This window comes from Tachysurus vachellii, chromosome 7 (assembly GCF_030014155.1).
Source record: "Tachysurus vachellii isolate PV-2020 chromosome 7, HZAU_Pvac_v1, whole genome shotgun sequence".
In the NCBI taxonomy this organism is placed as follows: domain Eukaryota; kingdom Metazoa; phylum Chordata; class Actinopteri; order Siluriformes; family Bagridae; genus Tachysurus; species Tachysurus vachellii.
In genome coordinates, this window is record NC_083466.1 from 26,847,740 (window position 1) to 26,860,087 (window position 12,348).

The 12,348-nt window shown below is 38.0% G+C and overlaps 1 protein-coding gene across 1 annotated transcript in view; it reads left to right on the forward strand.

Annotated features, from left to right (window-relative positions):
• Nucleotides 1-366: 366 nt before the first annotated feature.
• LOC132849037 (dynamin-3-like) overlaps nt 367-12,348 on the forward strand; it is a 42,636-nt gene continuing 30,654 nt past the window's right edge. The window contains exons 1-12 of the mRNA XM_060875204.1: nt 367-533; nt 810-1,119; nt 2,818-2,891; nt 6,726-6,875; nt 7,894-8,097; nt 8,518-8,616; nt 9,601-9,761; nt 10,027-10,169; nt 10,420-10,555; nt 10,765-10,832; nt 11,690-11,828; nt 12,210-12,296. Coding sequence (XP_060731187.1) covers nt 959-1,119; nt 2,818-2,891; nt 6,726-6,875; nt 7,894-8,097; nt 8,518-8,616; nt 9,601-9,761; nt 10,027-10,169; nt 10,420-10,555; nt 10,765-10,832; nt 11,690-11,828; nt 12,210-12,296 — 1,422 coding nt within the window. The 5' untranslated portion in view covers nt 367-533; nt 810-958. The remainder of the gene's footprint in view (nt 534-809; nt 1,120-2,817; nt 2,892-6,725; nt 6,876-7,893; nt 8,098-8,517; nt 8,617-9,600; nt 9,762-10,026; nt 10,170-10,419; nt 10,556-10,764; nt 10,833-11,689; nt 11,829-12,209; nt 12,297-12,348) is intronic.

Genomic DNA, 12,348 nt, shown 5'->3' on the forward strand with positions numbered 1-12,348 from the left:
ATATATATATATATATATATATATATATATATATATATATATATATATATATATATATATTCTCATTCTTTAAATCACAAAAAAATTATTCTTTTTTTTTTAATCCCAGACGGGCCTAACGTGCGCCTCCTGCCCGACCCCCCGCGACGCGCACGAAGCGACGCTCCAGAGACGCAGGCGGAGGAAGAAGGGGGTGGGTTTGTTTTCCCTCACGTTTCAACCTATACAGTCGCTCAGAGAGGCTCGTTTACTCTGTCATTGGTTAGACTGAGTGTCGGTCACAGCGCAGCGTCATGCGTCATCAGTGCGGCTGCGTTAAAGGAGCGATTAATCTGTCATTGGTGAATTACATAGTCTCAGGTTTGGGACGTGATGTCCCTCTGACGCGCAGATGCGCCCGCGGTTTAACCCGTTACAGACAAACCCTGGTATAGGCCTTGAGAAAATAACCCAGTAGCTGTACATCAGTCTGTAAGCAGGATCAGTCATTTTGAATTTAAGGTCTGCGGTGTTGTTTGGAAGCTGGAATAACGGTAAGGGTTTTTTTTTCTTTCTTTTCTTGTGTGTGAGATTATCTGTCCATCTCTGTGCGCTTTGGGCATCCTGCAGCAACAAATGCAGACTATCGTTGTATCATTTGATATTTGTTTGAGCCCTGATGTATTTAAAGTGCTGAGCAATTACGCATGGGTTGTTATTGAACGGATCGCGTAATTCACACGATTTCCTGATTGCTTCAATGCCCTTGAAAAAAGGACCAGTGTGAACCGACTGCGCAGTTACATCCTTCTGCGTCTCTTCCTCCTCAGCGGAATCGACGCTTATTGGCCTCTTGATGCGCAAAGGTCAGCATCAGCATCCTCACTAGCTCTCCATCCCCAAACTCTCTCTCTCTTTCTCTCTCTCTCTCTCTCTCTCTCTCTCTCTCTCTCTCTCTCTCTCTCTCTCTCTCTCCGCCATGGGGAACCGAGGCATGGAGGACCTGATCCCGCTGGTGAACAGCTTGCAGGACGCCTTCAGCACCATCGGACAAAGCTGTAATCTCGACCTGCCGCAGATAGCCGTGGTGGGAGGTCAGAGCGCCGGAAAGAGCTCCGTGCTGGAGAACTTCGTAGGAAAGTAAGCTTTATCCCAGTTATATTCATTCCAAACACTACATAAACTCTGTCTTTTGCTTGTTTCCATGTTGCTCGGGTGGGGACGTTGCTATTCAATTATTTATTCAATCCTTAATTAGACCTTTATTTGGAACAGAGAGTATGGGTTGTTGGCAATTTACAAACAATTCTGTTTGGCCCATGTGTCTCTCCAGAGTGACGCCCCAAACCAATAAAATGTTCTACATAGAGCTATCCTCTACGTACAGGGTTCTCTTCCTGTACGAAAAAAAAAAGTCACAAGAACTTTACACGTGTTTTTTCAATACTTGACATAAACAAATTCTTTATTCTGAGCTCAGAAATCACTTATGTTCTGATAATGTATGTTCTTATAATGTTTTTATACTGTATCGTTTCTTTAAAATGGGTTAATATGTAAAGGAGATTTACCTTCACTTTCACATTCACAAACAGTAACATTTTTGGAAGGAGTCTCCAGTGTCAGTGCTTTTTAACGGTCAGAGATTTAAAAAGAATAATAGATTGTAACTATTTATGTAGTGATGTGTTATAAGAGGAATATAAGAAATAAATCAACATCCAGGTTGTAACGGTGACTTCCATTTGACAACAAATCAGTTTTCCTGTGGCTAAATGATCTGGTGTTTTTGTGTGAAATTCAGCAATAATATGAATGTGAAATTCAGCAATAATAATAATGTATAACTGCATCATTTCATACGAGATAAAGGAGAAGCGGTGTGTCCTTTGCTATATTCACACCTGTTTGCAAAAAAAACTTTGTTGTGTTGCGAAAACAGATGATCTCCAAATTTCAATGTATAAGTGGACGTAGTTTAAGATCTGTAGAATGTGGTTGTATAAAAACTAGCTCTGCTTTGATAAAATCTTCAACGCTGATGGAAATGACACAGAATAGATCACCTACACATCACCACACACACATACACACACATACTGCACACTCTCAAATCATACAAAAGCCTGTGTGTGTGGGGGTGTGTGAGACAAGCTTCATTTTTTTTCCTTAATAGTATATTATGTAAGAAGGAAAACACTTGGGGGCGTTTTAAAGAACCTCAAGAATGACATTTAATGTTGCTTCACACTCAAAACAAGTTTGTACCTGTTTTTACTTGTGTTTTAACAGCTGCATACAGTCATCTAAGTGTTTTTCCCCTCTTTCAAGCTAAAATCAAATGAAAATATTGTCATGCCACTGAAAAAAACTCCAAATATTAGGAGAATCCTATATGTCTTCTTACAGAAACAATCATGATCATATGGCTTTGTTAACTGTTAGTCATAAATCAACTTCTGACCAATCAGATTTGAGAATTTAGCAGTAATCTGATATAAAAATGGATCTAAACGTGATGCTAAGAAGCTGAAAGAAGCTGCTTTGTTTGTCTCTGATATCAAAATACTGTAGCATCTAAACTGACCTCACCTCAGGATGCTCCATCATAGCAATGTCTCTCTCTCTGATATCTCTAGCATGCGACTTAATGCCTTTCAAGCTCCTTTTTTATCTAAAGCTAATTGCTTTGTGATCAATAAGCAGGCTTGGATAAAAGATACTTGTAGCGTGTGAGTTTGTGTAGAATAAACTCAGATGTATCATTTATTGCTGTTTGCCCACTTTCAGTGAATTTATTTGAAACTGTTGTAATTTTCTTTTCTTTTCTTTTTTAAGGGATTTTCTTCCCCGAGGCTCTGGCATCGTCACCCGAAGGCCTCTGGTGCTGCAACTCATGAACTCTAACACAGGTGGGTAATACACTTTATGTATATACTCCATATATATACTCATATATATATATATATATATATATATATATATATATATATATATATATATATATATATATATATATATATGTGTGTGTACACACACATACACTGTATATAAGACTAGTAGATCTGCACTTTCTTTGGAAACAGTGGACTTATACTGTCAAAATGCTGCATTTTCTCTTTGACTTTGTTTGCTTTTACTCAGAAAAATTTCAAAGATTACCAAAATGTGTTCTCGCGAGTTTTGTGTGAGTAAACTGTCCTCTCATTGATCAAACCCAAATGTTCAATGTTTATCAAATATATATCCTTGATGTTCCAATACCTTTTGACCGTTGATATCGTTGTTAAAATGTACAGTAGGTTGACATGTGACATATTGGTCAAGAGGCATTTCAAGATTGTTTATATTTAGTACATTTTACTGTTGTCAAGTCAAGTCAAGTCAAGTCACTTTTATTGTCACATCACCACAGCACATGTGCCTAGCTGAGTGAAATTCTTAGGAGCAAACTCCAGAAATTGCAGAACAGTTATACAGATAAGGATATAGATAATGAGTTGACATGTGAAAATGTGCAAAAATGTGCAATTTGCTCATACATTTAGTCAGTACAATATGTGTGTACAATATGTACAATAACCAAACAGATAATGAAATCAACAAGTGAACATGTGCAATATGCTCATACATATAGTCAGTACACACAGTGTACTATTGGGCATCCTTACAGTAGCACTACACATTATGTGCAATATGTACTTATATATGTATATGTGTAAATATATGTAAATATATTATATATAAAATACTATATAGGTATATTACCTTATTGATCGATCCCCTTAAAATTCAAGTTCTAGCAACATTACTGAATACTGAATCAGCATGGCTTTAATACTTATATTTTATACTGATATAATATCAGAGAGACTATTGTACTGAATATTAACATGGCTGTTATACCGTATCTTGTATGGTATGTAATATGGGGAATGTGGTAGCTTTGTGGTTAAAGTGTTGGCCTACCAATCGGAAGGTTGCTAGTTTGAACCCCAGGTCTACCAATCTGTCACTGCTGGCCCTCTGAGCGAGGCCCTTAACTATCAATTACTCTATAAATATTACATGACTGTTGTACTGAATATTAATATGGCGGTTGTTCTGAATATTGACATGACTGTTCTGGTGAGTATTAACACAGCTGTTGTACTAAATATTAACATGGCTGTTGTACTGAATATCAGCAAGGCTATTGTACTGAATATTGACAGAGCTGTTGTACTGATTATTAACTTGGCTTTGTACTGAATATTAACATGGTTGTTGTACTGAATATCGACACAGCTTTTGTACTAAATATTACATGACTGTTGTACTGAATATAAACACAGCTGTTGTACTGAATATTGACACAGCTGTTGTACTAAACATTAACATGGGGGTTATACTGAATAGCAGCAAGGTTGTTGTACTGAATATTAACACGGCTTTGTACTGAATATTAACATGGCTGTCGTATTGAATATTAACATGGCTGTTGTACTGAATATTGACAAGACTATTGTACTGAATATTGACATGACTGTGGTGCTGAATATTAATATGGCTGCTGAACTGAACATTAACATGGCTGTTGTACTGAATACTAAAATGGCTGCTGTACTGAATATTAACATGGCTGTTGTACTGAATATTAATATGGCTGTTGTACTGAATATCAGCAAAGCTATTGTACTGAATATTGACAGAGCTGTTGTACTGATTATTAAGGTGGCTGTTATACTGAATATCGACACAGCTGTTGTACTGAATATTACCACGGCTTTGTACTGAATATTAACATGGCTGTTGTACTGAATATTACATGAATGTTGCACCAAATACAGACACAGCTGTCGTACTGAATATTAACACTGTTGTTGTACTAAAAATTAAAATGCCGGTTACACTGAATAGCATCACGGTTGTTGTACTGAATATTAACACTGCTTTGTACTTTATATTAACATGGCTGTTGTACTTAATATTAAAATGGCTCTTATACTAAATATCCACATGGTTATTGTACTAAATATCATCATGGCTATGATTATCTGTGGCTGATAATCACTATAAGTGCACTCTTGCTTGTTAAATGTTGCTTAAGCATTGTTTATCATTTGTGTTATAATGCTAGCAACAGTGTTTTTTGCCAGCCAACTTGACTTGTTTTATTCATTCAGTCTCAACCCATAGAGAAATGTAAGATTAGAAATATATGACTCTAGGCCACTACATGAAAGTCATTCTAAGATGACCTTCACTGACAGCCATCGGGGAAATGTTCTGAAAAAGTCTCTGAAAACGAATCCGAAGCCGTGTGTGCGCAGTTATTTTACACTCGTACAGTCCAAGTTACCTTAATTATGGCATGACTTGTCTATACTAATTTTAATGTTTGTCTGTTGTGTTCCTGTCATGAAATGGAAAATGTTTCAGATGAGTGGCCACTTAATGAATATTAATAGGAGATAAATAGCTGAGATATATGCATTATTAAAGTCATAAAATCTCATATATAAAAATTTCATATTAATAGATTTTATATTATCTGTGTATTAAAACTCAAATTGGATAAAAAAACGATATCGAAGCTGTGTCCTATTTGTTATGCTGCATTGTGTCATACAGAATACATGGCAGTGAATTCCTTTGTTATTCTTATTCTATTCTTTGAATAGAGACTTTTCCTGCATGTTTTGTGCATTACAGGCTGTTTCACCATCCGTAAACCCGAGCACTTGCCTGTAAAGACAAAAAATCAGGGATAGAAAATGCTGACTGAAGAAGTTCACTTTTAGTTTGCTATCAAATGTTCAATTCAATACAAATCAAAAGTTCAATAGTTTTAACAATAGATCATGTTTAAAGCAGCTTTACAGAACATAAGAAACACAATATAACAAGTTTAATATTATACAAAAATTAATATTATACAAAAGTTCAAGATTTATATTAGACATGTGTTTGTATTTATCCCTAATGAACAAGCCTGAGGTGACTGAGGTGAGGAAAAACTCCCTTAGATGGAAGAGAAAGAAAACTTGAGAGGAACCAGACTCAAAAGTGAACCTCATCCTCATTTGGGTGACACTGGAGGGTTTGATTATAAACTGTTACTGTATAAACACAAGGAAGTGTTATTATGAATAATATCCTTTATACAGTCAGATAAAGTCTGACAATTGTTTGTTGATTAGGAGGTTGTTGTCCTCAAAGACCACATGTAGTTGACTGTCTGAAATCCTCATGAAGCAGAATCCAACTGGACTTGGTGATATGGTAATCACAGAAATGAACGCAAATTCAGGGAACTCAGAACATCTTGTGATTGTACAAAATCAAAATACGTCTTCCGCTTGTGTGTGGGACATGAGTACAGCTCATTGCAGAAAGTCATTACATGTGTGTCTCATTTCTGTGAGTTTAAAAGAAGATGCCTGTGCTCGTGCTTTCACCAATTCACGGTTTCCACCAAAAAAACAAAAAGCTAAAAAGAAAAAAAAAATGAAAGAAATGTAAGTAAGCCTCAATGCATATACAGTATTTATACTGTTTATAGTATAGTATACTATTTATTTGTCTAACATTGGTCTCAGTTGGCCTTCCATAGATTTCTGAATGTATTTCCAGTCTGATACATGACATACAGAATATTTGGGATACTTAAAACTCTTTGAGTCACCAATGCCATTGTTATGCAAAAAAGGTAAGTAAAAGTCTATATTCAAAATTTCACTTAATTTATCTTGTTTTTTTCACAGAGTGGGCTGAGTTTCTTCACTGCAAAGGAAAGAAGTTCACAGATTTCGATGAAGTTCGTCAAGAGATCGAGGCAGAGACAGACCGCGTCACAGGAGCCAATAAGGGCATCTCACCAGTTCCTATCAACCTGAGGGTGTTTTCACCACATGGTACGTGGTACATGGTCTCCTCACTTCTAATTATTTTGTTACCTCTATTCCCCAGAGGCAAAACAATGGACTTTCTTCCTTTTGTTGTTGTGTCCATGTTCACATGACAAATGGGATCATATCCATGAAACCATTTCACAGCGGTGGTTAGTATGGAGCTCATATAAAAGTAGACACTTTAAGAACTTGTAGACTTTCATGAGTATTTCTGTTTTTCTCTAGAATACTAGGGGCAAAATTTTCATAGAAAATATTTTCATTATATACTCATTATAGAACAGACTCAGACACAACAACAGACGTTTGTTCTACTCATTGAAAACGTGTAGTTGGACAGGAATACCAGTATACTGGTATAAAGGGCTAGTGGTAAACTAGTTTGTGTATTGTATACTGATTAAGTCTGATGTCTGTTCGAACCATGTAGGGTAAATATTTCATTATTTAAATAAAACTAAAGATATAAAAAGCTGAACCCTGGAAGGAATGAATGCTCACATGGCATTACTGGGAAAATGGTGTGCCAGTTTGAAGCAGACAGCTCTTGGCATTCACTGCACTGTCTACTATATAAATGCAGTCAGTACGCTTCCACCCATTTCCCCATGAACAAAATACAAAATAACAGGGTCTATTTTAGGCAGCGGAAGGCAGTTTCTTAAAGGTTATTTAATATCATGTGCCTCAGTGGAGGCGGTGTACTGTGTGGAGAGTATTGTGGCTGAAACACCATGCTATATCATATCAAGATACTTTTCATGTATAGAGGAGATCTAGATTTTTAAATAATGAAATAAACTAAATATGGCTTGAATATTTCACTTGTATACGCTAACAGCCTACAAGTAACTGAAGATTTACATTATGTTATTTATGCAATGCTAAAATGTTACCTGCAGGTTGTATATTTTCTCCTCTGTTTGTTTTACTTATCAAGTGTCTAGACCCCATATCCCAGATTCAAGAATCTGGTAAAATATGTTGTGTAATTGCGTAATTATTTGAATCCTCTGCGCAGTGTTGAACCTGACTCTGATCGATCTGCCGGGGATCACCAAGGTGCCCGTAGGAGACCAGCCAGCAGACATCGAGCAGCAGATCCGCGACATGATCATGCAATTCATCAGCCGAGAGAGCTGCCTCATCCTCGCTGTCACACCAGCCAACACCGACCTGGCCAATTCTGACGCGCTCAAACTGGCTAAAGAGGTGGATCCTCAGGGTGAGACAGTACACGTGCCTTGTCTATGAGTTTGATTTATGTCCGTCCGTCCGTCCTTCCGTCCTTCCGTCCATCCAGCCGTCCGTCCGTCTGTCTGTCTATCTATCTATCTATCTATCTATCTATCTATCTATCTATCTATCTATCTATCTATCTATCTATCTATCTAGCACTGCACTGACAGCACATATCAGTAAATCAGCTGAAGCAGCTGTGTAATGCGACTCTGAACACAACACAAATAACTTTTACATAAACAGCACCAGGTGACTGTAGCCAGTTTATTTACTGTTTGCAGATCTGCGACAACCCATGTTAACAAACCCAGTAAACCGCTAGTATCGGACGTATCCCACATCACCTGTTGTACCTGTAAGACACAGCAACATTGTTCCTAACCTGTAACTTCTACTGCTGCAGGTCAGAGGACCATCGGCGTGATCACTAAACTGGACCTGATGGATGAAGGCACTGATGCTCGAGATGTTTTGGAGAACAAGCTGCTTCCTCTGCGGCGAGGTGACACCAAGATCATTCTTCATTCTTCTTCTTCATGTGAAAATTGTTGTTGTTGTTTGTGACAACTATTTTACAACTATTTTACAGAACACATTTTCTACTATTCAGAATGCAAGTTGGCACCAAAATGAATTGTTTTTTTGGTGTAAGCCTTATAGGTCAATTTTTTTTTTTTTTGGCAGTCAAAACTGTATATGTTATAGATATATATACGTGTTGGGTTTTGGGCATTAAATACAGGACAGGGTCCATGCAAATGAATGACTTGTGCTGTTAAAGATAACTAAGATGTTACAGAGTTAAAGAGAAGCCCCACACTTCAAAGTCCTGATGATTCAGTTCCAGAAAACACACATCCGTCTCAATACAAACGAATTAATTTAGCACCTGCTGTGTGATTTACTGCAGTCTGAAAACCAAACTGCGTGATATTTTGTATGTGCATATTAATAAACACGCTTCATCTGTGTGTGTGTGTGTGTGTGTGTGTGTGTGTGTGTGTGTGTGTGTGTGTGTGTGTGTGTGTGTGTGTGTGTGTGTGTGCGTATGTGTGTGTGTGTGTGTGTGTGTGTGTGTGTGTGTGTGTGTGTGTGTGTGTGCGTGTGTGTGTGATTGTGCCCTGGGATGAGCTGACACCCCATCCAGGGTGTCCAACACCTTGTGGGCTGAGTCTCCTGGGATAGACAATAGTTTCCCAGAGACTCTGTGAAGGATAAACACTAGGGAAAATGGATGGATGGATGGATGGATGGATGGATGGATGGATGGATGGATGGGTGGATGGATGGATGGATGGATGGATGGATGGATGGATAGATGAATGGATGAATAAATATATGGGTGGATAGATGAATAGATGGATGGGTGGATGGATGGATAGATGAATAGACTGATAGTTGAATGGATGTATTCACTCTCAGATATAGTCAAGTGTCACACACACACACATATCACAGACAGTCCTCCTTCTGCCCCCTGTCTCAGGTTATATTGGGGTAGTAAACCGCAGTCAGAAGGACATTGAAGGAAAGAAGGACATAAAAGCGGCTCTGGCTGCAGAGAGGAAGTTCTTCCTGTCTCATCCTTCATACAGACACCTGGCTGACAGCATGGGTACACCTCATCTGCAGAAAGTCCTCAACCAGGTACCATCTAAAACTTTCAAACCATTTTAAAACTTTTACAACATGCTTATAAAACCACAGAGAATCCGCAAAGTGTAAAACTGTTCTGAATACTTTTGTGTCAGAAAAAACAGAGGAGTTAACGCTGACAAATTTGTTATTATTTGGAGCTGCACTACTGTCAGATAGCACAAGCGCCTTCTGACCAATCAGTTCTGACTATTCCAAAGATAACTGTTATGTACCTCGTCGTTGAGTCATGTTTTCTGGATTTTTATCTCCACAGCAACTGACCAATCACATTCGAGACACGCTGCCTGCTTTTCGGAGTAAACTTCAGTCTCAGCTTCTCTCTCTGGACAAAGAAGCAGAGGAATATCGTCATTTCAGACCTGACGATCCGTCACGCAAGACTAAAGCCCTGCTGCAGTCAGTTCCTAAAACACAATACAACAAAACACAACACAACACACCCCAATTCACAGACGCTTTTCGCTGTAATATTCACATAATTGAACAAAGTCAAAGAGTTGACTTTGGTACGAACGAGACTTTGAGGAGTCAGACAGCCAGAATTAAGAGACTACACAATAAACACTAGACATTGAGAGACTACACAATAAACCGTAACAAACTGAACCCTGTGGTGTTTTATTAGAAGTGTATGTGTTTGTTACAGAATGGTGCAGCAGTTTGCAGTGGACTTCGAGAAGCGGATCGAGGGATCAGGCGATCAGGTGGAGACTGTTGAGCTGTCGGGAGGAGCCAAGATCAACCGCATCTTTCATGAACGCTTCCCATTTGAACTGGTCAAGGCAAGTTTTTCGTGTCCGTGTGATGAAAGCTCCAGCTGTGAGCTCAGGCTCTAAGAAATAAATCAGTGAGAATGCACAATCAGGCATTGTGATACTGACAAATAACAGAGAAGCTGGAAGGAACGACAGAATGTGACAAAAAAAAAAAAAAAAAAAATCAGCCAAAATCTGTTTGTTCTGTGGTCTGAAATCTTGTCTGTTATCCACAGATGGAGTGTGATGACAAGGAGATGCGCCGGGAGATCAGCTACGCTATCAAAAACATCCATGGCATCAGGTGATGAATGAATAACGTTATTCTGAAATCATCTCAAAGTATCATCTCAACCTTGGTAATTGTGCCGGTTTATTAAAAACCACAAACATATATCATACAATTGTTATTTCTATACCTATTATTTACTTGTACTGATTTTACGTGTTATGTAATCTGAACTGCTATACACCGCTAGCTAGTTGGCGTGGTTTGACGCTTCCTCCTGGGAAGTCGTAATTACGCCGTCGGGTGCGTTCGAATCACTACTTCAGAGCGAGATGGTGGGGAATCTTTTCTTAATTAACTACAAAACAAAATTACTGCAAGTTTTTTGTAACCTACTTCTAGAAAATGAAGAACAAAGAATGTGAATCAGGTGAGTTCTGCCTTTTTAGGAAGCTGCTGTAATCGTTAGCTTTGCAAATTATATTGCAATTGTGCGGTGTTGTCGTGTTGTGTGCAAACAATTATCTTAAATAATACAAAGTAAAACTTGAATAAATAACCAATAATAAGCAAATGCTGTAAACATATAGAGGTATAAAAAAGTTGCAAATCCAACAATTTCTCTTGTACATATGTTTAAATGTTAAACAGTTTGCTTGTATTTAACTTGTGACATTCAATAAATCTTCATACATCTGGATCACTGTACAAAGAAATGACTGAATTTTTGTGCACAGTGTAGCTAACATGAAATTTAACTGCTTTGTCTGAACCAATCAGAGTGCAGCAATCATCACTCCTCATCACACGTTACATTATTTCAGCCAATCAGAATGTAGATTTTGCAGCAATTCCACCTACCGAAATTGAAAGTCCCTGTGAACTTTTTGTTGCTACGGAAACAATAACTAAAAGCATCCTTGTCTTTCCAGGACGGGCCTGTTCACTCCAGACATGGCGTTTGAGGCGATAGTAAAGAAACAGATCGTGAAGCTGAAGGAACCCTGCATTAAATGTATCGACCTGGTCATTCAAGAGCTCATCAACACAGTGCGTCAGTGTGCTAATAAGGTAAAATCCTTCTTAGTCACAAATGTTTTCACATGGTACATACAGCCATAGACAGTAAGGACTGCCATCAAGGGTTAATGTTGCAGTTCTATTACAAATCTTGGTGTACCTGCTTCATAAAACATTGTATTATTTTTATGGTTAATGCAAGAAAAAAGAAAGAAAGAAATGATCTGCTGCTTTATTAACACTTTAAGCTTTCTTTGCTGAGAGGCAGGGCTTTTCGTTGTATTTATATGTAATGTATTCCTCGTCTTTATTCTATGTATTCCTCATGCAATTTCAACAGAACTGGTGAAGCAATTCTTGGTGTTTAACTTTACATAAAAAAAAAAGAGTGCGCAGTGTGATACTGTACTTGTCTGTTTTACGTCTCTGTAGTTGGGAACGTTCCCCATGCTGAGGGAGGAGACAGAGCGGATTGTCACTTCACACATTCGTGAACGTGAGAGTCGGGCCAAAGAGCAGGTAATGACTACTTTCACAGGAATCTGAGCAGCACAAGGAAAAAAACAAAAAC